Source organism: Podarcis tiliguerta, assembly GCF_965153285.1.
Source record: "Podarcis tiliguerta genome assembly, chromosome: 7".
Classification (NCBI taxonomy): domain Eukaryota; kingdom Metazoa; phylum Chordata; class Lepidosauria; order Squamata; family Lacertidae; genus Podarcis; species Podarcis tiliguerta.
This window is the reverse complement of record NC_139540.1, coordinates 175,800-199,625: the sequence shown is the minus strand read 5'-3', so window position 1 is coordinate 199,625 and position 23,826 is coordinate 175,800. Positions and strand designations below refer to the sequence as shown.

The 23,826-nt window shown below is 56.3% G+C and overlaps 1 protein-coding gene across 2 annotated transcripts; it reads left to right on the top strand.

Annotated features, from left to right (window-relative positions):
* NRBP2 (nuclear receptor binding protein 2) lies at nt 1-22,515 on the top strand. Of its 2 annotated transcripts, XR_014513216.1 has the most exons (19): nt 1-250; nt 8,908-9,030; nt 9,180-9,281; nt 9,925-10,014; nt 10,382-10,422; nt 10,525-10,619; nt 10,836-10,859; nt 11,423-11,506; nt 11,618-11,673; nt 11,899-11,994; nt 16,697-16,829; nt 16,937-17,039; nt 17,142-17,192; nt 17,521-17,656; nt 17,933-17,986; nt 18,181-18,244; nt 18,546-18,601; nt 19,752-22,291; nt 22,330-22,515. XR_014513216.1 is itself a non-coding variant. In XM_083448965.1 (18 exons), the coding sequence occupies exons 1-18, from the start codon at nt 125-127 to the stop codon at nt 19,818-19,820; spliced, it is 1,503 nt and encodes a 500-aa protein (XP_083305091.1). In that variant the 5' UTR covers nt 1-124; the 3' UTR covers nt 19,821-22,515. The 2 variants fall into 2 exon arrangements, 1 of the variants encoding a protein (XP_083305091.1); XM_083448965.1 differs by having other exon boundaries at nt 19,752-22,515.
* The last annotated feature ends 1,311 nt before the right edge of the window (nt 22,516-23,826 follow it).

Sequence of the window (23,826 nt, the reverse complement as noted above, 5' to 3'; positions counted from 1 at the left end):
GAGCCCGGGCCCGCCCCGGCAGCGGGGGCTCGGGCGGCGGCGGAGGCGGCGGAGCGGCGGCGGGCGGGCAGCGGCGGGACGGAGGCTGCAGCTGCGCCAGCGGCGCGTCCGTGGCCCGGGCGGCATGTCGGGCGCGGCGGAGCCGGAGGCGGCGGCGCCGGTGTCGGCGGCGTCGCAGGAGGAGAGCGAGGACGAGAGCGAGGTGCTGGAGGAGAGTCCCTGCGGCCGCTGGCAGAAGCGCAAGGAGCAGGTAGCGGCGGCGGAGCCGAGGGCGGGCAGCTCCCGGAGACACCGGGCCGCGGGGTCCCCTGGCCGCCGGCCGCCCCCACGAGCGGCAGGAGGGGCGCCCCGAGGGTCTGCGCTGCGCTTCCGGCGCGCCCGGGCTGCCCCCCATCCTGCAGCGGGGACCGGGCAGGACGGAGGCCGAGCAGGGCTTCCTCGGTGCCGGGCGAGCGGGGTCTGCACCCGCGCCGGTGCCTCCCTGCCCGACTCCCCCCTTGCCTCGCCGGGCGTCGCTGTTCTGGCTTGCTTGGTCTCCGCGCCAACCCGGCGAGGTGGGCGCACGAGGGGCGGCAGCAGAGCGGGGCTCCCGGGACCCGTCGGAGCGCCTCGCAGTCGCCTCCCCTCCCCGCCCCTCGCCTCGAGGGGGAGCCCGCGGGGTTCCTGCAAAACAGGGGAGCGGGGCAGCCCCGGCGCGGAGCCGGGGAGAGGGGTCCCAGGCGGGCCCGTTGCTTTCGCTCGGGCGCTTGTCCCGGCCTCTCGTGGGCTGCTTATCTGGATGTGGCGCCCCAGAAGCGCCCGGGAGGCAGCCCAGCTCGATCCCCCTCCGACAGGGCGAGGCAGAGTCCTGGGGGCGGCAGTGGGCTCTGCCCTCTTGGCTCTTGCGCCCCCTTAGCCAGCCCCGCTTCGCCCCATATTCAGAAGACAGTTCCCTCCTGCTGCCCACAGACAGAGCATGGCTTTGACTGGGTCCCTGCCTCCCTGAACCAATCTCTCCTTGTCAGGACCCTTCTAAGGCAACAAGATCAGGAGGAAGCCTCCGAGTCCCCCTCCATTTGGAGAAGGGGCGCCCTCCCCCTGGCAGAGGACCCCCTTCATGGCACGGGTGCAGAGCCCCCCCCTCCATTGCCCTTCCCCCAGGCGCCTCTGGTGCTCCTGCTCCTGATAAGGCCCATGTTTACCTTCAGGGGAGGCTCCCAGGGAGGCCGGCCTGCCCAGTGTTGGGGGTCCTGCCCCATGGGCCCCCCAGCCACGATTGGGGGGGGGGCAGCCGGGAGCCAGCTGGTCACACAGCATTCAGCACAGAGCAGCTGGGAAGAGGGGCTGTGGTGGGATCTGTTTGCTCAGTGCAGGCAATCTCACTTCCTCCTAGGCTAGGCCTGCCCCACAGCAGGCAGGCAGGCAGGCAGTGTGGCCCCCTCCTCCTTATCGCCACAAGCCCCATCATGCCTCCCTCTGCCAACGTTGCGGGGGGGGGGGGTTCTCTTTGTGCTGCCGCCCCTGAACCAGTCAGAGCAGAGCCTGGAAAACTGTGAGAGGCTCAGCGTGGCTTAACCTGCCTGGGAATGTGGCTCCCTGAGCTGCACTCTGCACTCGCCCAGAGACACACCTGAGATTTTGTCTGTGTTTCTGCTGGCCAGCTGACCAGGACTGAGCTCTCTCTCCTCTTCCGGGGTCTCCTTTCTGCCCTCCCCCAGTGCCTGTCTCAGGATCGCTCTGCAGCAGGGGGGGGGGGCTGCTGGGACCCTGCCATTGCCACGCTCTCCGAGTGCCAGGGAAGAGGATCCTGCCCAGGTGGCCTCGCTGCCCTCTGAGCCTCCTGCTCTTGGCTCTGCCCAGTGCCAGAGAGGCTCCTGCCCTCCTGGCCACTCGTTCCCGGGCCTCTGCGCACAGAGTGGCTGCATCACAGTCCAAAGGGTCTCAGGAGCCAAGGCCTTTGCTGGCAGAATGCAAACACAGGCTGGCGCATCCTAGGCAAGGCAGGGCAATTTCTTCTGTGCTGACCTCCCCACCTCCACTGTTTGCAAAGCCTTGGCAGCTTCAGGCTTCCATTGGCACAAAACGGGTTTATGGAACCGCCTGCCACTGGCCTGGCTGATGCCACTGGCACCAAGAGCTGAAGTGCCCACAGTCCCTGCTATGACCCACCTCCTGCCCAGGGGGGCTTCTCCCTCATGGGGGTGACCACCATTGCCAAAGCTGCCTCAGGAGCCTGGCCCACTCATTGGGCCCCTCGCTCTGGCTTCTGGGGACAAGCCTAGATGTGCTGGTGTCCCTCTGGGGCTGGGGCAGACCTCTGGAGCCCCACAGGGCCAGATTTGTGATCCCTGTCTTCTGAAAGAAAATGCCAGTGTAGAGAATGGGAAGCTTGGAGGGTTTTTTAAAATATATATATATATACTCAAGCAATATATGCCATTCATGAAAAAAATGCCTAGAACAAGCTGTGGGTCTGTCCTGCCCTTCTCTCCCTCTCCGCTTTGCCTCCTGCCAGCCGCCCTCCACTTCTGCTCCTCGGTGGAGGATCCTAGAATAAGCATGGGTGGGGGGCCATGGGTGGAGGGAGTGGGTGCTTGTGCAAGCCAGGAGGCCCACAGGTGACCTCTGCAGAACAGCTGCTTATCTTGCAGCAGACCTGGGCTCTGGGCTGGCTTATCAGGGCCTCCTGCTGTGCCAGGCTTAGAGGAGGGGGGAGGGGGCTTTGGCCTTCAGTTCGGCCTTCAGCCCCTGCAGACCTGCTGCCTGCCTGCCCAGCCTGCTCCACTTTGCTCTGGAATGAGGCCTGTTGAGGAATTATTATTATTATTATTATTATTATTATTATTATTATTATTACCTTCTTCCCCTACAGGGTCTCAGGGCATATTACAGATAAAATACAAGCAGCTAAAATATAGGGGGGAAAGCAATAATTTAAAAACAATTAAACATTAGTACAATTAAACAATATGAACATGAAAAGAACCACTAAAGCATCACTAGAATATGAACACCGCAGGACCAGCCCTTTCCTTAAAGAACAGTCAAAATAAAACCGTCTTCATCTCCTGTGGAAGCCCCTCTGGCTTCCAAGGTCCCAAAGTTGTGGGAGAGCAGCCCCCCCCCCCCAGAAGGCTCTCTCCCGTGGTGCCACCCAACGTGCCTGGCTGGGTGGTGGGACCCAGGAAGGGCCTCCTTGGCAGCTTTGGGTGCAGGCTTTGCTTCCTGGATTGTGGCCTGACTGCGTGTCTGAGGAAGGCAGGCAGAGGTAGAGAGGAGGGAAATGGAGTCGTGGTGCGGAGGCCCTCGTGGTCTCATGTAGCCTGGGGGGGGGATCTCCAGCGCCTTTTGCAAAAGGGACTTCAAGGGACTTTCTTTGCAATAGTGTCCCCTCACAAAATGACCCTTATAGGCCCAGGAGCAGCCCCCCCCCCCCGGCAGCTGCCTCTCTTGCAGCTCGATCTTATGCTGTCGCAAGACTTCCACATGCCTGGTCCTGTTTGCCTCCTGGTTCTCGCAATGCAGTTGCCATGGCTACAGCTTCTCCAGAGCAGCTGTGGTACCCAGCCAGATGGCACTGCAGCATCTTGTTGGCTGATGAGCCAAGCCCTCTCGCTCCTCATTGGCTGCCTGGGATGGGGGGGGGGAGCAGAAAGGAAGCACCTCCAGCCTCTGAAGAGGCCAGAGACTATCTTGGTTGTGAGTTTTGGTGAACCTGCTCCCAGCCTTGCTGGCTGTTTCTCCACCTGGCCTGGGAGGATGGAGTTCAGACTGACTCCAACTACGAAAGCAGAGGCTGCTGAACACTCATGGGCCAGGGTGCTGTTTGGGTTTCTGCTGTTGCCAGGGTTGTTGCTGTTGGCTTTTTGTATCTTTATTTTATATCTTGTGATTTATGTGGAAACTGTTCAGTTTGGTTATGTACTTTTTAGTATTTCGTTTATTGTTTATGACCACTTTTGTTATGTTGTTGTTAGTATTTTTTCTTCTTGTAAGCTGCCTTGAGTCAGGGCTTTTGCCCGAGGAATTTCTCACCAGTATCAGCACGATGTTCTTGTAGCAGTTGTCAGGCATCCTTCGCCCAGAGAGGGTGGTTGTTAAGGACATTTATCTCACGCCTTCCCAACAGAATGTTGCTCAAGGCAATCAAGGATAAAAAAATGAAGCTCATTAAAATTCAAATTAAAACATTTATAAACTGCACACCAAAGTTATAAGCAGGGATGTAAACCAAAATGGCTTGAATTATATCAACAGCCAACGCAAAGCCAGCCACTGAAGGTCAGCTGCAGAGCCAGTGGGAAAGAGCTGTGGCTTCCCCCCCCCCCACTTGCCTCCTGGAAGGCTGTCAAAGAGGAGGTTGAACTTCCCAGAGGGTCTCCCAAAACCTGCCTCTGGCCACTGACCCTCCTCCCCGCCCCCCGGCTGCGGCTGCCCCCCAGGGTGTCTGTGTGATGCTGCCTGCCTCCTTTCCAATCCCTCCCTGAAACGTCAGGCTCCCGTCTGGACCCCGCCATCTTCCCCCCCAGGAAATGAATTTGCCCAGCTTGCCCAGGTTCTGTCCTCGCTGTGCCTCCCCACCCTTCATTCATTTAAAACGGTTGTCCTCTGCCTTTCCTCATCAAAAGCTCAAGATGGCTGCAACAAAATCAAACCACCATTCAACCCTTTCAAGTCCCCTTTCCATAAACATTAATAATAACAACAATTTTATTATTTGTACCCTGCCCATCTGGCTGGGTTTCTTCAGCCACTCTGGGCCACTTACAGTACATATAATTTTTTTTGTAAAACATCAGACATTAAAAAGTTCCCGTTACAGGGCTGCCTTCAGATGTCTTCTAAAAGTCATATAGTTGTTTATTTCCTTGACATCTGATGGGAGGGCGTTTTACAGGGCGGGCACCACCACCGAGAAGTCCCTCTGCCTGGTTCCCTGTAACTTGGCTTCTCGCAGTGATGGAACCACCAGAAGGCCCTCGGAGCTGGACCTCAGTGTCCGGGCAGAACAATGGGAGTGGAGAGCCTCCTTCAGGTATACTGGGCTGAGGCCATTTAGGGCTTTCCTGGGAGCCAATGTTGGTTTTTCAGAACCAATAAAAAGAGCAGTTAATGCAGCAATCGAGTACCAGCAGCTGAAGTTATTCCAAATCAGCAGAGTAAAACGTATGCAATAAATCAACCACTTGCAAACCCAAAAACCTTCTGCAAAAGGAAGGTTTTACTTGCTTAAGGGGAGGGGGGCACAAAAGGGTGGTCTTCCTTTAGCAGGAGCTCCAGAGCCAGAGGAAAGACCGGCTCCTTCCTGCTTCCTAGCAGAGAGCATTTCAGGGGCGGTCCCCATTCCTGCTCCACCAGCACCTGTGCCAGGTCTGTGTTGGCTTTTGGCTTCTTTGCCACCTCCCAATGTCAGGTCAGGACCTCCCCAGATGCCTTAGCACAGGCACCCCCAACCTTCGGCCCTCCAGATGTTTTGAACTACAATTCCCATCACCCCTGATCACTGGTCCTGTTAGCTAGGGATCATGGCAGTTGTGGGCCAAATCATCTAGAGGGCCGCAGGTTGGGGATGCCTGCCTTAGCAGGACAACGAAAGAAGAGACGGAGTTGGGTGCCACCTGCTCATCGAGACCACAGAACTGCAAATCCCTGGGTGCCCCCTCAGCCTGTAACCCCAACCCAGGGCAGCAGCTCAGGTGCCCAGCAGGAACCCCCAGTGTCTGGAAGTGGCCTCCCCACAGGGACCAGGACACCCTCTTTCCAGGCCCCTCTCTTCTCAGGGAGCCAGTCCAGGAGGCCGTCGCATTTCTCTGCCCCATTGAAATTTAGACTGTAAACTTCTGGGGACAGGGATCTGCCCTGCCTTAAAAAACCTTCGACCCCTGTTGCACCTGTGTGTTTCTCTGCAAAGCGCGCTTCCTCTGCTTTGAGCTGTCCCCTCTCTCTGCCCTGATTTCTTTCTCCCCCCCCCTTGCCCTTTGCTCCTCCTCTTCTCAGCGATGCCACCCGTGTCCTGGCATGCCCCCCCCCCCGGCCACAGAGCCAGAAGCGAAAGAGCAACGAACCCTTTTGCACCAGCAAACAGCCTCAGCCTTTTCCGCACAACAATGGTGGGGGCTGTTGGATGAAGAAATGCCTGTGTGTTGCTCCCCCCCCCCCAGTCCTTTTTGGGCTTCTGCTCCCAGGGACCCTGCCCTGGGTTTGCTTAATAAAAAGGTGCCACAAAGACTGGCTCCGGCGTGAGTCACTCACCCTTGGCCTCTTGTGGGGGGACACAGACCTTCAATAAGACTTTTTTTTGGGGGGGGAGTTAGTCTCACGTCCACTTTGGCTGCCCCTTTTGCAGTCCCATCTAAGAGACTGGAAAGAGGGTGGCGCCTGTGGGGAAGGTGGGCGGATTGGGACCTGTTTCAGTGGCAATGGGCAGTGGGGTCCGAGGCCTTCCCTGGTTGGGCTTGGCTTCCTCTGCACCTTGGCCAGGGGGCAGGCAGGGTCCTTCCTGGCAGACGCTGCCTCTGAGATCCCCTTCCCTCTTGGTGGGTCTCCTTGGCATGGTGCCCATGTGAGGGGTGCCCTGTTCTTGCAAGTGTGTCATCCCAGGCACACCTTTCTGGGCCTTTGACAGAGGGGGTCCCCATGCCAGCTAGCCGGGCAGCCACCCCAGGGTGAAGGCGGCTGGTTTCTGGCCCTGGCAACCCCACTCCTTGGCCTGGGGGGAGGCAGGTGGCCAGGCGTGGGGGGGGGAGGATGGGGACAATGGGGCCTCTTTGTTCCCCTGGCAGGAACTGGGTCATGAGGCGCGGCTGCCAGGACGGCTCCATCTTCCCCTCTTAATGAACTCGGGCTGGCGCTGCGGCTGGAGGCCTTTGTCCCTCCTGGCCTGCCAAGGCAGACGTCTGCTGATGCCCCAAGGCCTGGCAGGCGGACGGGACAGGGTGTCCTCTCTGGGCCACAAACAATCCTGCCTTTCAGCAGGTGCTGGGCCAGCTCTTGCCTCCCCCCCCCCCTTGCCAGCGCCTGCTGCTGTCGGAGGCCCCACAGCAAGGGGGCAGGTGCCCAAGGGCCGAGGGGTTGGCACAGCCCCCCTGCAGGGCATACCCTCGGTCCCGTGTCCGGGCGCCAGCCCTCTGCCTCAACTTCCCCTGAGTCAGGAGTGGCCGGCCAGGCAGGAGAGCAGGACAGAGCCCAGGGCTGTGCTAGCAGGCTGCCTTTTGCCCTTGCCTAGCAACAGCCGGGGCCTTGTTTTTTCCCCCCATTTCTGCCAAGGAGATGTGCTGGGTCTGGGCGCAGGTAGCTTGGCCAATTGGGGGGCCATGGCGATCTCTCTTCCCCCCAGGGAACCACTGGCTACATTCCCCCCCCCCCCCCAGCATCCTGGGAATCTCAGTGTTTGTTTACTAAAAGATATCCCACATTCCTTTGCCTGCCCTGGATGCCACCCCCAGAGAGGCTGGGAAAGTGTGCCTCCTGCCCCATCAGCCTCTGTGCCCCCCACAGAGGCTGAGTAGCAGGACAGGAGCCCAATAGACCCCCCCCCCCACACGGAAATATACTGCCTTTGATCTTGGGGGTTAGCTTAGCAAATTTATTAATAGCTTCCCACAACAGATGGTCCCACAACGATTTAGAAGAATAAAATACAACGAAGCAGAAGAAAATACATGAACATATTAAGACATAACCAAAATAAAAGCATCCACTCGCTGGTGCTGCCCAGAAAGGCAAAGACAGATTTGCATGGTACTGATAGTAAGACAAGCTGGAGGCAGCTGGGTCTCCTGGGGACGGGGCATTTTCTAGCTGGGAAGCTGCTGCAGAAAAGGCCCATTCTTTCCTCACCAGCCCTGAGGACAGAAACAGCCAGCAGGATCAGGCCAGTGGCCCATCTAGTCCAGCATCCTGTTCTCACAGTGGCCAGCCAGATGCTTGTGGTAGGAAACCTGCAGGCAGGATCCAGGCTCCAGAGCAACTCTCTCCTGCTGCGCTTCCCGCAAGGGGCATTCAGAAGAACTGCAGAGCTTGGCTATTAGGACTGGGGGCCTCCACTAGCCCTGTCCTCTGGGGGGGGTTGTCTAATCCTGTTTTGAAGGCCTCCAAGTTGGTGGCCATGCCAGCCTCCCGTGGGAGAGAGTTCCACAGCTGGACTCTGGGCTGCATGAAGGAGGACTTTCTTTGATCTGTCCTGAATCTTCCAGCATTCAGCTTCACTGAATGTCCTGGAGTTCCAGCGCTACGACAGGGAGGAAAACCTTTCCTCTCTCCACTTCCTCTGTGCCAGGCATCCTTCAGAGGCTGCTCTCCTGCTGCCCCTTCCTCGCCTTTTCTCTAAAAAGTCCCAAATACTTCAACCTTCTTTCACGGGGGAGTCGATCCACCCCAGATCACTTTGCTGCTCCTTTAGCTCTCCCAGGAGATGGCACACCCAGAAGGGGCTCAGCTGAGGATCTCTGGGGCTAGGCAGGTAAATGTGCAGAGAGACAGTCCTCTGGGGTTAGGAGTCAGGAGCCGTGGGAGGTTTAAAGGGCTGAAAGCATCACTTTGAATTAGGCCAGAGCAGTTTCCACAAGAAATAGTGTTAAATGTTGTTGTTGTTGTTGTTGTTCACCACCATTCATAGATAACAGGGCAGTTCACAACATAAAAATACAAGATAAATAACACAGAATACAAAACAAAAACAAAAATGAAGCAGTAGCCCACATCCCCTGCTGCAAACAGATCTGCTCCTCCTTGTTCCCATCAGCCACAGAGCCCTGCCTTCTGCACTAGCCAGATTCCAAACCGTCTCCAAAGGCAGCCCCATGCGCAACACATTGCAGCAGTCTCCCAGTGCTTGCCTGGGGCCGTGACTCCACCGTGCTCTGGGGGGCCCACGTCCCGCAGCCGCTCTGAGCCTCTTGCGTGCTGAAGCGGCATCTCTCCCCGCAGGTCAACCAGGGCAACATGCCTGGACTGCAGAGCACCTTCCTGGCCATGGACACAGAGGAAGGCGTGGAGGTCGTGTGGAACGAGCTGCAGTTCACGGACAGGGCGGCCTTCAAAGCTCATGAGGTGAGGCTGGCAACCCCCTAGACCTTGGGGGTGGCGCACAGCAAGCACTCTTCCCCAAAGAAGGGGTGCTTCCCCCTGCCCAGCTCCAGACCCCCAGCTGGTTCCCCATGGCTGAGTTTCCCCTCCCCGCCCGCTTCCTCTGGCAACAGGAGAAGATCAAGACCATGTTTGAGCAGCTGGTTGTCGTTGACCACCCCAACATCGTGAAGGTCCACAAGTACTGGCTGGATGTGAAGGAAATCAAGGCCCAGGTGAGGCAGGGGCCCCCCACAGAGACTCGGTAGGGCTGCCCCAGCCCCAGGGATACGCCCCCTCCACGATAGGGGCCCAGACCTAACCCTGAGTGGGGAAAGGGGTTGAGGGTGACCACCATTGGGGAGGTGGGCTTGTGTAGGGGTCTCAGGGGCAGAGGAACTGCTTTCCAGATGGGAACCCTTGGGTTCAATCCTGGCAGTGTCTCCCATCTCAGCTGGAGCGGCAGCAGCTGCTGAGGCTGCCAGCGCAGGGCTGACTTGGCAAGACCTCCTGCCAGGTGACCAAGAGCCTGACCTGATCATGCCAGAGTGGAGGGGAGCCCCACCCACACATCCAAAGTCTGGTCCCATTCCCTGGTTTCGGCAAAGCCATTGTGTACGAAAGAGCCACCTGGCTGGTGCCCAGAAAGAAAGGTAGCAGGTCCAGGGCAGGATCCCTGGATAGTAAGAGCCCGGCGGAAGGGAGGATTCCTAGAACCCTCTTTCTGTTGGGGGCTGGGTTTGTCTTTGGGTGCCCATTTCCAGACCTTGCCGATGAAGGAGCCTCTCCCCCTTGGGGCTACTCTGGGAAATGTGCTGAGATGCTTCCTGGGTCATCAGGTCAACCCCTCAGGTTCACCCACCTGGTCCCCCCCACCAGGTGATCTTCATCACAGAGTACGTCTCCTCCGGAAGCCTGAAGCAGTTCCTCAAGAAGACCAAGAAGAACCACAAGGCTATGAATGCCCGGGTAGGACCCCTGCCCTGCCCCCCAGGCCCCACTCCCCCCAGGCCCCTGCAGGGATGCTTCAGTTTGTCCCCCAGGGCGACAGGTGTGGTACAAGGGCAGGTGGGGGGGCTGGGGGAAAGTCAGAGCAACCCTTGCAACAGGAGCAGCAGGTTAGGCAAGACAGATCTTCCTCTGAAGGAAGCCCGCAGGCTGACTGGGGCCCCCCGATGGGTGGGTGAAGGTGGATTCAGGGCAGGCGGCTGCCCTGTCCAGGTGGAAGCTGCTCCTGTTGAGCGAAAAAGGCACTGAGTCGATGTGGTGGCGGGGGGTGGGTGTCTCCTGAGCTGACTTGATCTCTCATTGCTCCCCCTACCAAAAAACAAAACAGGCTTGGAAGCGCTGGTGCACTCAGATCCTCTCGGCCCTCAGGTGAGCCTCCACTGCTGCTGCTGCTCCCCCCACAGTGCCTTAGCCCCACCATCTTTGTGGGGAAAAGCTGCCCAATGCCCCTCGACTCTCTTCCTCTTGCAGCTACCTGCACTCTTGCGACCCCCCCATCATCCACGGGAATCTCACCAGTGACACCATCTTCATCCAGCACAATGGGCTCATCAAGATCGGGTCAGGTACGGAGCAGGTCCTGGGCCTTGGCAGGAGGGACCCCCCGGGGGGGGGGGTAAAGAACCGCTTTTGCTACCCGTGGAGCAAACTGACATGGGAGGACCTAGTCCGGCCCCCCCAGCTCCCCCCAGTGGCCAGGCAGGGGCCTCAAGGCTACATTTGAAAGCTTCACAGAAGCACTTGCTTTTCAGTAACTCTCCCTCCCTCTTCTCTCCCTGCAGTTTGGCACAGAGTCTTTGCGAAGGGTAAGTGCTGCCTCTTCCTCTTGCCCCCCCCAATGTATTCCCTGCCCTGTTTCATAGGGAGCGGCAGGCGGGTTTTCCTCCGCATTCTTCAGGGCTCCAGGTCTTGTGTTTGACCAGAGGCAGCACAGCCACCTTAAGTTCCAGGAGTGCTGGATTGCTTCCTCGTGAGGACCTTCTCTGGGTCACTTGGGCTTCAGGGGCAATGGAGTGTGTGTGTGTTGGGGGGTCCCCAACCTCTGTTCTGGCCCCAGTCCATTCCTGGAGGCTGTGGGATCTCTCACCACCTGCTGCCTGGGGGAGGATGGGCCCCTCTTGACACTCCATGTGCTGTCACTTACGGTAAGCCCTTCAGAAGCATCGCTGCCTCTGGCTGTGGAAGGCCGAGCCGAGCCATGGTGGCCGCAGCCATCAATGGCCCTTTTCTCCGTGAAGTTGTGCAACCCTCTTTTCAAGGCCTCCACGCTGGTGGCTGCCCCTGGCTCCTGCAGGAGGGAGTTCCATAGCTTAATCCTTGTATCCGCCCTGGATGCTCCAGCCTTCCTCTCCCTCTCGCCCTCCTACAGCCATCCCGCCTGAGCTCCGCAGCCCCATCCGTGCAGAGAGAGAGGAGCAGCGCAACCTGCACTTCTTCCCCCCGGAGTACGGGCGTGAGTAGTGGTGCAAGAGCCCGCTGGGGGTGGGCGGGGCTTCCCTGGAGGCGGGGCTTCCCTGGAGGCGGGGCTTTGGCCAGCTGGGTCTGGTTGTGCTTGTTTTTTCAGACGTGGCGGATGGGACGGCTGTGGACATCTTCTCCTTTGGGATGTGCGCTCTGGAGGTAGGGAAGCTGGGGCGTGCGGATGGCCACCCAGGGGTCCCGATGACCCTGCCCTCGGGGGTGGGGGGGTGGCTCCCTTCCCCACACCCACCACCTCTCCAGCAGGGGGCTCCTTCCCAGGGCCAGGCACTGTCTTCTGGCAAAAGGGCTGCTTCCAGCCGTGCTGCCCCTTTCATTCTGCCCCAGCTGCACCCCCTTGCCCCTCCCCTCTGCTTCTCCCCACAGATGGCGGTGCTGGAGATCCAGTCCAATGGGGACACCTACGTGTCGGAGGAGGCAATTGAGCGGGCGAGGCACTCTCTGGATGACCCCATCATGCGGGTGAGAAAAGCCGCTTGGTCACCTCCCCACACGGGTGGCACAGCAGGGGATCAGGCTGCCTGCCCGTCTGGTGGCTGTGGCAACCCCTCTGCCCCCAGCCCCATTGTAGACGCCTGGAACACCCCACTGCCCTTTCTCCGAGGGTGAATGCTGCCAGGCATGTGAGCAGCATGAAAGTGAGGCCTGCCTCGCTCCTCCCCAAGTCCTGCTGCTGTGGCAAAGCCCAGACACCTCTGGACAGTACAGGGGAATCTGGCTTCCCAACAACCCACGAGTCGCAAAGGAGGAACAAGCCTTGGCTCCAGCTGGAGGGCTGTGTTGGGAGTCTGGGGCCTGTGCTGGCGGCACCAGGATGGACGGACAGATGGACAGATGGAGCTTGCACCTTCTCCCTGCCAAGCCATCGCTGGGCTTAGCGTGATGCATGAACTAGGTCAGGGACGTCCAACTCCCAATAGACTGTGATCTACTCACAGTATAAAAAAACTGGCAGTGATCTTCCCATTGTCGTAAAAAGACTGGCTTTGATCTACCCAAAGTTGTGGGGCTTTTTTTAGGAAGCCAAAGTTGGGGTGGTGTTTTTTTTTTTGCTTTTTTGTAATCACTGCCTTGATTACTGCCTTCATGGATCACTGCCTTGCCGTGGCGAAGGGGCTTGAATAACTCAGAGAAGCTATGAGCTACGCCGTGCAAGGCCACCCAAGATGGACAGGTCATAGTGGAGAGTTTTGAGCAAACGTGATCCACCTGGAGCAGGAACCGGCAAGCCACTCCAGTATCCCTGCCAAGAAAACCCCATGGACAAAGACAACAGGCATATAAAAGATATGACGCTGGAAGATGAGCCCCTCAGGTAGGAGGGCGTCCAACATGCTACTGGGGAAGAGCGGAGGACAAGTACAAGTAGATCCAGAGCTGATGAAGCGGCTGGGCGAAAGCCGAAAGGACACTCAGTTGCGGCTATGCCTGGAAGCGAAAGGAAACTCTAATGCTGTAAAGAAAAATATTGCATAGGAACCTGGAATGTAAGAACCATGAACCTTGGTAAGTTGGATGTGGTCAAAAATGAGATGGCAAGAATAAATATTGACATCCTGGGCATCAGTGAACTAAAATGGACGGGAATGGGCGAATTCAGTTCGGATGACCATCATATCTACTACTGTGGGCAATAATCCCGTAAAAGAAATGGAGTGGCCCTCATAGTCAACAAAAGAGTGGCGAAAGCTGTACTGGGATGCAATCTCAAAAATGATAGAATGATCTTGATACGAATCCAAGGCAGACCTTTTAACATCACAGTAATCCAAGTTTATGCACCAACTACTGGTGCTGAAGAAACTGAAATTGACCAATTCTATGAAGAGTTACAACACCTTATAGAAATGACACCAAAGAAGGATATTCTTCTCATTATAGGGGATTGGAATGCTAAAGTAGGGAGTCAAGAGATAAAAGGAACAACTGGCAAGTTTGGCCTTGGAGTTCAAAACGAAGCAGGGCAAAGGCTAATAGAGTTCTGGCAAGAGAACAAGCTGGTCATCACAAACACACTTTTCCAACAACACAAGAGACGACTCTACACATGGACATCACCAGATGGGCAGCATCGAAATCAGATTGATTATATTCTCTGCAGCCAAAGATGGAGAAGCTCTATACAGTCAGCAAAAACAAGACCTGGAGCTGACTGTGGCTCAGATCATCAGCTTCTTATAGCAAAATTCAAGCTTAAACTGAAGAAAGTAGGAAAAACCACTGGGCCGGTAAGATACAATCTAAGTCAAATCCCTTATGACTACACAGTGGAAGTGAGGAACAGGTTTGAGGATTTAGATTTGGTGGACAGAGTGCCTGAAGAACTATGGATGGAGGCTTGCAACATTATACAGGAGGCAGCAACTAAAACCATCCCAATGAAAAGGAAATGCAAGAAAGCAAAGTGGCTGTCCAGTGAGGCCTTACAAATAGCGGGGGAGAGAAGGCAAGCAAAATGCGAGGGAGATAGTGAAAGATACAGGAAATTGAATGCAGATTTCCAAAAAATAGGAAGGAGAGACAAGAAGGCCTCCTTAAACGAGCAATGCAAAGAAATAGAGGAAAACAATAGAATGGGAAAAATCAGAGATCTGTTTAAGAAAATTGGAGATATGAAAGGAACATTTCGTACAAAGATTACCATAATAAAAGACAAAAGTGGAAAGGACCTAACAGAAGCAGAAGACATCAAGAAGAGGTGGCAAGAATACACAGAGGAATTATACCAGAAAGATATGGATGTCTCGTACACCCCAGGTAGTGTGGTTGCTGACCTTGAGCCAGACATCCTGGAGAGTGAAGTCAAATGGGCCTTAGAAAGCATTGCAAATAACAAGGCCAGTGGAAGTGATGATATTCCAGCTGAACTATTTAAAATTTTAAAAGATGATGCTGTCAAGGTGCTACACTCAATATACCAGCAAATTTGGAAAACTCAGCAGTGGCCAGAGGATTGGAGAAGATCAGTCTACATCCCAATCCCAAAGAAGGGCAGTGCCAAAGAATGCTCCAACTACCGCACAATTGCACTCATTTCACACGCTAGCAAGGCTATGCTTAAAATTCTACAAGGCAGGCTTAAGTAGTATGTGGACCGAGAACTCCCAGAAGTGCAAGCTGGATTTCAAAGGTGCAGAGGAACCAGAGACCAAATTGCAAACATGCGCTGGATTATGGAGAAAGCTAGAGAGTTCCAGAAAGACATCTACTTCTGCTTCATTGACTATGCAAAAGCCTTTCACTGTGTCAACCACAGCAAACTATGGCAAGTTCTTAAAGAAATGGGAGTGCCTGATCACCTCATCTGTCTCCTGAGAAATCTCTATGTGGGACAAGAAGCTACAGTTAGAACTGCATATGGAACAACTGATTGGTTCAAAATTGGGAAAGGGGTACGACAAGGCTGTATATTGTCTCCCTGCTTATTTAACTTATATGCAGAATTCATCATGCGAAAGGCTGGACTGGATGAATCCCAAGCCGGAATTAAGATCGCCCGAAGAAATATCAACAACCTCAGATATGCAGATGACACAACCTTGATGGCAGAAAGTGAGGAGGAATTAAAGAACCTTTTAATGAGGGTGAAAGAGGAGAGCGCAAAATATGGTCTGAAGCTCAACATCAAAAAAACGAAGATCATGGCCACTGGTCCCATCACCTCCTGGCAAATAGAAGGGGAAGAAATGGAGGCAGTGAGAGATTTTACTTTTTTGGGCTCCATGATCACTGCAGATGGTGACAGCAGCCACGAAATTAAGAGACGCCTGCTCCTTGGGGGAAAGGCGATGGCAAACCTAGACAGCATCTTAAAAAGCAGAGACATGATGTATGGAAGTGAGAGCTGGACCATAAAGAAGGCTGATCGCCGAAGAATTGATGTTTTTGAATTCTGGTGCTGGAGGAGACTCTTGAGAGTCCCATGGACTGCAAGAAGATCAAACCTATCCATTCTGAAGGAAATCAACCCTGAGTGCTCACTGGAAGGACAGATCATGAAGTTTAGGCTCCAAGACTTTGGCCACCCCATGAGAAGAGAAGACTCCCTGGAAAAGACCCTGATGTTGGGAAAGATGGAGGGCCCAAGGAGAAGGGGACGACAGAGGACAAGATGGTTGGACAGTGTTATTGAAGCTACAAACATGAGTCTGACCAAACTGCGGGAGGCGGTGGAAGACAGGAGGGCCTGGCGTGCTCTGGTCCAGGGGGTCACGAAGAGTCGGACACGACTAAACGACTAAACAACAACAACAAAGGAGATGGCTGAGGGGCCAGAGGTCAACCACAATCAACCAGGAACATGCCGTGATCTACCAGTAGATCATGATCTACCTGTTGGACACGCCTGAACCAGGCCATCGTGAAAGGATTGGGACGCCCCATGGCTGCGGGGGAGGTGGGCAGCTTTACTGCAGAGGAAGAGCCTGCTGGATCAGGCCAAAGGGGCTCATCTAGTCCAGCATCCTCTTCTCAGGGTGGCCAACCTGGTGCCCATTGTGGGAAACCTGCAAGCAGGGTTCTGTCCCCCTATGGCATGGGGGCCCAGAGGCCGGATCCAGCCCAATCACCTTCTAAATCCAGCCCGCGGACAGTCCAGGAATCAGCATGTTTTTACATGAGTAGAATGTGTCCTTTTATTTAAAATGCATCTCTAGGTTATTTGTGGGGCATAGGAATTCATTCATCCCCCCTTCAAAATATAGTCTGGCCCCCCACAAGGTCTGAGGGACGGTGGACCGGCCCCCTGCCGAAAACGTTTGCTGCCCCCTGCCCCATGGTTTCCGCCCACTGGAATTGAGAAGCCCCTCTGCCCCCAGCTGTGGAGACAGAGCCCAGGATGCTTCAGCCCCTTTGGCAATCCCAGTTCTGGGTCAAGCAGGGCCTCAGAGGCCAGAGCCAGGAAGCTCCCAGGAGGCAAGGCAGGTCCTCAGGAGGGGGGGGGGAGCCCATGTGTGTCCCACGTGGCAATTCCCTGGCAGCGTCTCAGCTGCCCACGTCTGCGCTCCCTGCCCTTTCTCCTGCTCTGCCTGGACACGGTGGCCACTGATCTGTGGCTTTTCCTGGCCGGCCTCTTGGCTGTGGTGCCCGGCTCTCTTGGCAGGAGGCTGGCGCTGAGCCCGGCTTCCCCTAAGACCCCCCCCCCGCTGCCCCTGTGTCCTTGCAGGAGTTCATCCTGGGCTGCCTCCTCCTGAACCCGGACCGGCGTCCTACGGCTCACAACCTCCTTTTCCACCGCGTCCTCTTTGAGGTCCACTCCCTGAAGCTCCTGGCCGCTCACTGCTTCATCAGCAACCAGTGTGAGTTGGGGAGGGGGTGGGAGTGGGGGCAGCTGGGAAGGGCCCCCCCCCCCGGCCAGGCCATCCTGCTTCAGCCCCAACCAGCCCTGCCTGCCTGATTCTTGCAGACCTGTGGCCTGAGAATGTGGTGGAAGAGAAAACCAAGCAGCTAGACCTCAGCATCGTCATGGCAGAGATCCAGCGAGAGGGTCGCCCGCCTGTGCAGTGGAGGTGGGCAGCCAGGGAAATGGGGGGGCTGGGCAAAGGGAGCCTCCCCCCACCCCCAGCCAGCCAGCCAGCCAGCCAGCGACTCATTCCTTTTCTTCCCTTTAGATACTCAGAAGTTTCCTTCCTGGAGCTGGACAAGTTCCTGGAGGATGTGAGGTGAGTCTGTGCATGGGCTGCACGTGTGGGTCTGTGCAGGACCCCCTGCCCCCTTCATGCCCCACAGCAGGATTCCAAGGGTGCAGCTCCCTTGCGTTCTGGGACTGCAGAGGAGCAGCCCTGCTTTTTGCCTCCCCCCCCTTCCAGGAATGGGGGGTGAGGCAGACGGATGGAGGAAGAAGCCGAGCTGCTGCTCTCTTAGGGGGCTGAGCCCCAGAGCCCCCTCTCCCCCTCCCCTCTTGGGCTCTGGCTGCCAGTCTCCACCAGGCTGTGGGGTCCATGGGGCTGATGCTCCTAGTGGGCCTGTCTTTCTCTCCTTTCACCCCAGGAACGGCATTTATCCCCTGATGAACTTTGCTGCTACCCGGCCCCACACGCTTCCCAGATCGACATCCCAGCCCCCCGAGGACCCTCAGAAGGCCAAGACGCCCACGCCAGAGCCCTTTGATGTGGAGACCAGAAAAGTAAGAGCAGCCCTTGCAGAGTTGCAACGGAGCGGCCAGAGGGTCTGCTCCACATGCGCAATATCCTGACCCCAGCCCCCCAAGGGCATCTTTGGGGTGGGGGGCTTGGAAAGTCCCCAGCCTGCATCCCTGGGGGAAACCAGGGTAGGCTCGGTGGAGCCCCCCAGGCTCTGGCCTCAGCACCCACAGGGAACCCCCTTCCCCAGCCTCCCCTCCAGCGTGGGGTGGGAGCCAAGGAGCCCCCTCCTGAGCAGTGTCCCTGCCTCCCCCCCCCAGGTGGTGCAGATGCAGTGCGGCATGGAGTGGAGCGAGGAGAAGAGGCAATGGCGGGTACGTCCCCCCCCCCTTGGCAGGGCTGGGAAGAGGGCAGGAGGGAGCCCTGGCTGTGGGGCAGAGGAGAGGTGGCAGCTCTGTGGGTGCCCTGCAGGTGCCGTCAGCCAGCCTCCCCTTCTCACACATGGGGGGGGAAGGTTCTCCCTCAAGAGCTCCCCCCCCCCATACACTCTCCATGTGTGTCCCCCCAGCTCACGCTCCTTCTGGTCCTGGAAGACAAACTTCACCGCCAGCTAAGCTACGACCTGCTGCCAAGTGAGTGGACTCCCCATTCCCCCCGGGCAGGTGGGCCTCCCCGGTACCCACCCCTCCCCGTTGCCTGGTTCTTGGACCCGAGACATTGGTGGAGGGCTCCCAGTGGCACAGCCATGGCCTTGGGGGGCTGCTTTGTTGGCCTGGGGTCAGCTGTGCCTCCCACGCTTTGTGGGGGTCCCTCCCCACGCCAGTCTTCCTTTCGCCTCTCACTCACTGCCACGAGGCTTGAAATACCAGCCGGCCCGCCGGCCCTTTGGTGCCCCCCCCCTTCAGCACCTCCTCCTCCTCCTCTCCTCCGCAGATGACAATCCCAAGGACTTGGCTGTGGAGCTTGTGCACTATGGATTCATCAGCCCGGTGAGCTTTTTCAGGGCCCACCCCCTGGTGAAAGGGGGGGTGGGAAGCAAATGAGAGAGAAAAGGAAGGTTTGTTTGAGGCAAGAGATCTGGTCCTGCTCCTCCCAGGGATTAAGCAGGTGAAAAACAGGTGGGGCTGCATTTTTCAGTCAGTTCTGTCTGCCTAGGAAAATAATCCAAGCTGTCAAGTTCCACAAGCACTTTCTCTTTCTTTCTTTCTTTCTTTCTTTCTTTCTTCTCCCCTTTCTCTTTGTGTGCCTTTTTCTGCGTAGCCTCTGCCCCTCCCTACCCAGCGTGGCCAGTGGCTACAGTGGGAGTTGTGGATCAACAATTCCCGGAGGGCGACAGCCCCCACCTCCAGCCCCCCACCCCTGCTGGGCTGTGGGCACCTGCCTTCCTGACCCCCCTCAGTCAGCTGACATGGGGGCACCAAAAGGCCCTCCTCTTCCAGGGCTACCCTCTCAAATTACGATACGATACGATAATCTTTATTGTTATTGTCCCATAGAACAGAACAACGAAATTGAAAAAATCTACACCAGACACCCAAAAACCAACAAGCCTGCTATCCCAGCCTGGTTAACGCCCTAAAAACTCTGATACCCCATAATGAAATACAATATACTCCCACAGAGACTACCTTACTCTGCGTTTAAAACCAAAATCGCATTTGGATAAAAACTGTTTCTCAGGCGGCTGGTTTGCTGAGCCACATGCAAAGCTGCAGAGGCAGACTGCCAATTCCCCACCCTCGTTTTCAAATCTATTTTGATTATTACATTTCTACCCCCCCTTTCCTGCCAAGAAGCTTAAAGTGGCACACACGGTGCTCCCCCTCCCCATTTCATCCTTGCACCAACCCTGTCAGCCAGGCGAGGGATGGCAACTGGCCCAAGGTCACCTGGCAGGGGGACGAGAGCCAGCTCAGAGCCAGCCCAGTGTTCGATTTCTTGCTGGGTTCCCTGGAAGTTGGGGGCAGAGAGAAAGGGAAGAGCCGGGGCGGAAGGCAGTGGGGCAAATGCCCCAGGCTGCGCTTGGGCAGAAGCCTCCCCTAGGGACCAACTGGGAGGAGGAGGGGGGCTGCCACTGAGGCCCAGCATGGGGGAGCGGGAGGGGAGCCCCCCCTGACCCTGCCTCTTCTTCTCCTCCAGGACGACTGTGACAAGCTGGCCGCCTTCCTCGAAAGCGCCTTCCGCAAGCAGCACCCTCCTCCTTCCTGAGCCAGCGTGGTCCGGGGCAGGTGGGCCCCGTTGGAGAAGGGACAGGAGCCACCTTGGGCGTGGTGGGCCGGAGGGCTCCTCTGCGCCAAGGCTGGCTTGGACGGCAGCAGCCAGGTGGGGGAGGCACCAGGAGCCCTGAGGGTGCCCCACCGGAGGACCAGGAAGAGCTGGGCAGGGCTGAGAGTTGGCGCTGGCCAGGGCGAATCTCAGGAACAGTTGCGTTTCCACCAGCCCCTCCATCTCCCTCTGCTGGTGGGGGTGGCAGAGGAAGTGCAGGCTTGCTCAGAGCCCCCGGTGGCCCCTCTTGCTCCGCAGCGTCCCCTTACAATGGAGAGGGTGGCAGGCTCAGAGCCACGAGAAGGAAGCAGAGCTCCAGAGGCCTTAGCTGGGCTACCACACCCGCTGGACTTCCCCCTCTGCTCCTGTCCGTCCCAGATTGGGGGCGCCAAGAGGGAAGTCCCAGGACCTCGTTCTTCTTGAAGGGTCGGGAGCCACGGGGCAGCTGAGCTGCTGGCATTTGGACTGGGAAGGAGCTGGGCCCCAGGAACCCTCTGCCACCGCCACTTTGAGCTGCTCAGCTGTGCCCTGCTGCTCTGGGCAGGCAAGGTGTGCGGATTCTGCTCTCTTGTGATGTATGTTGTGTTTGCTGCTTGCAGCCTGCTGAGCTGCCTGCCTTGGGCACCTTGTGCTGGCGATGCCAAACCTCTCCCCCTCCCCCCCCCCGTTGCTTTGCCAGTGCCTGTGATGATAGCAATTAATATATTAAACTATAACGAGCCTCTTGGGGAACAGTTGCCTCCTCCGTTTCTGAGAACTGGCCCTTTCCCAGCCATTCTTCTCTGGGCAAGAGGGCCGGGATCCTGAGCATCCTCAGCTGCTCTGCCTGCCTCCCTTGGAGCCCAGCTCGGGTGCCTGCAGCCAGTGGCGTAGTGTGGGTTGTCAGCACCCGGGGCAAGGCAAGTAATTTGCGCCCCCTAACCCGTGGATTTTAGCAGGGGGCAGAGAGCTGCGAGTGCAAGCGCCCCCCCCAATGTTGCGCCCGGTGCGGCCGGCCCCCCCTGCACCCCCCACGCTACGCCACTGCCTACAACTCCAGTCAGCTGGATGGTTTGTCCCCTGGGAAGAGGCAAAGCAGCTCCCAGGAAAGGCAGACAGAGGCAGGAAGAGGGCCCTGTGGGGGACGCTCCTCTCTTCTCTGGACCAAAAAGCTGCTTCAGCACCTGCACCCAACATCCTGCCCCAGCACGGAACCCGCAACCCAAATGCATGGCCTGCTTCAGCACCATCAGCCTTGCCGCTTGTGGGAAAGAGGGTGGGGAGCTGGCAGAAGCTGCTTGTCTGGTGCTGCCTCCATGGTTGGGCTGCCCCTCCCCCAAGCAAATCCCAAGGCAAGATTCAACTAGCAAGTCTTGCAAGCAGAACAGAGCCAGCATGAGGGCTCCTTTCTCTCGCTGTGCCCACAGAAATTGGCTGGCAGTTGCTGGGAGATCCCCCCAAACTGCACTTGGGAGGAAGAGAGGAGACCATCCCACCTGGCAAGCTGAGAAGCTTGTGCTGATGAAACAAGTGGCCCTTGTACCACGTGGATTTCCTCAGCATAGGAATGCTGCCAGCCAGCGCCCTGGCCTTGGGCGAGCAAGGGGGTCCTTGCTTGCTGCTGCTCTTTGATAAGCCAGCTGTGATCCTCTCTGCAGGTGGGCTTGCTCAGGTGAATTCTGTAATTATATTCTTCCACCCCCACTGCCCTTAGGCTTCCCTTGTCAAATAGCCAAAGCCCTATTTCCACCAAGACAGCTGGGCAAAATGAGCCTCAGATCCTGCTGGTGTCCGTCACCCAGCGCAGTCCATCCCTTGCTGGGAATGCAGGCCTGCTGCGCTTAAGAGGCTGAAAGGCTTTTCGGTAGTAAGATGCACATTCCAAAGGACACCACGAGGTCCAGAGAGGAAGATCCAGAAGTGGGCCCAGGGGGCATGGATGCCATGTGCCCCCAGCAGCCCCAGACTCTGTTTTCTTTCTATTTCCATTTTGAAAAAAGTAAGTCTCCAGTCCTCCTGGAAATAAAGTTAGGCAGCAAGCTGTGCAGGTTCCCCTTCTACACACTGTCTGTAAGAAGAGCCAATCTGGCTGCTTCTGCCTTTCAAGGTTTTTAGCCAGTGAGTGAAGTCAGAGCAGTGAATGATGAGTGAGTTGTTTAGGACCCCAGAGATTCCTATTGCCTGGTGTCTTAAAGAACTGCTGTTTTCCCCACTCCTTTAGCACACTTTTCTGGCTTGTGATTCACTTTCTAATCCTTAGAAACTCTGTAGTTTGCCCACCCTTTTCTCCTGGTAGTTAGGATGCATCTTTCCTGTGGTGTTACTTTCTGCAAATACAGTAAGTATGCATGGATGTAAAAACAACAACAACAACCCACCTTTGCAAATGGCAAAATGTGAAAAATTTGCCAAGAGGCTTAGGTATGTCTCCTGTTGTGCACTCATTAAGAAGTCATCTATGGCTGACTTACAGTACAGTGGTATACATGTCTACTAAGAAGCCCATTTGTGATAAAAAGGGCTTACCCTATGGCTTTGGTTTAGGGCTGGCAGTGAGGGAAAGCAGGCTCCTTGTGCCTTTAACAACTGTGTGGCAGACAGAAGTTCTAGAAGTTAAGCCTTTTCAATTATGGAAATACAATGTTTCACTTGTTCACAATCTGTGTCCCAAGACATTTTATTATGTGTGTTTGCAATGATTCTTAATCTTCCAGATTTGCATGATCAAATCAACTTCTAGCTGCAGTAAGAGGGGCCATAGGAACGCAAGTGGGCTGCTTTGTACACAGCTGGGCCCAGAAGCAAACTCCAGCAGCTCTTCACAAAGCCTCCTGGCCCTAGGCCTGGGAAAAGCCTCCCTCTGCTGCAGACCCCGGAGAGCTGAACTAGGAAAGCAATTCAGCCTCACCTACATGGTGCCCACTTCACTTGGGCCCTCCGTCCTTTCCCTGCTTATTTGACTCAGATACCTGAGCCTCATAACCCACAACTTCCAGCTTTTGGCACCAGGGAACATTCCACGTCTGCCGTGCCTTCAGGATCTAGGCTAGATCCTGCCATTAATGCCAGTGTCAATTATTGGTCTTTGTTGCTCTTGTAGAACCCAGAAGGGGGAACGTGCTTCTTTAGGATGCGTTTCATGCAGATTTCTTCCTGCTAGACTAGTCAAGGAGCCTCCTTTGCGCCAAGAAGAGGCAGACAGTTCTCACACAACCGCCTGACAGATGTTACCATGTACAGCCAATCTCTATAAGATGGCTGAGGAACTTCTGAAGGGAAACATTCCTGGAGCACTCGTTCCTGGGAGTCATGGGTGATGGTAGTGGGGAGTGCTGTTGTGCTCATGTTTGGCTTGCAGGCTTCCCATACGCAGCCCGTGAGACACTGGGGGAGCAGGATTCCAGACTTGGTGGGTCCCGTCTGGCCTGAAGCAGCGGCAGCAGGGCTCTTCTGATGTTGCTGTTGTGTATGTGTTAAAGTGAAGGGCAAAAATTCATGCAGGGGCCAGAACGTATGAAACAGAGTCTGAAAGCCTTAAAACAAGAGCAAACAAAGCCAAAGTCTGAATGCCTGCACAACAGTCACTGCAGGGACTGTCATTCCTATGAGGAGATCTCCCAGGCCAGGAGGAAGAGTGCTTGGCTGCATTCACCAGCTGAATCTAACCAGTGTGATGTAGTGGGTATGGGGACGCAGGTGGCGCTACGGTCTAAATCACTGAGCCTCTTGGGCTTGGCGATTGGAAGCAATGGCGTGAGCTCCCATTGCTCTGTCCCAGCTTCTGCCAACCTAGCAGTTTGAAAGCACACCAATGCAAGTAGATAAATAGGTACCGCTGCAGCAGGAAGGTAAATGGTGTTTCCGTGCCCTCTGGTTTCCATCACGGTGTCCTGTGGTGCCAGAAAATTTCAGGAATATATATTCAAGTAATATATTCTGATCAAAAAGCCAAATCAATTGTAAACCAGGT

Bases quoted from the DNA above. Each gene is read 5' to 3' on its own strand.
- NRBP2 (XM_083448965.1), top strand. From the start codon at position 125: ATGTCGGGCGCGGCGGAGCCGGAGGCGGCGGCGCCGGTGTCGGCGGCG. The intron at 9,031-9,179 runs GTGAGGCTGGCA...CTCTGGCAACAG, and splicing joins CGGCCTTCAAAGCTCATGAG to GAGAAGATCAAGACCATGTT. The intron at 17,193-17,520 runs GTGAGTCTGTGC...CTTTCACCCCAG, and splicing joins AAGTTCCTGGAGGATGTGAG to GAACGGCATTTATCCCCTGA.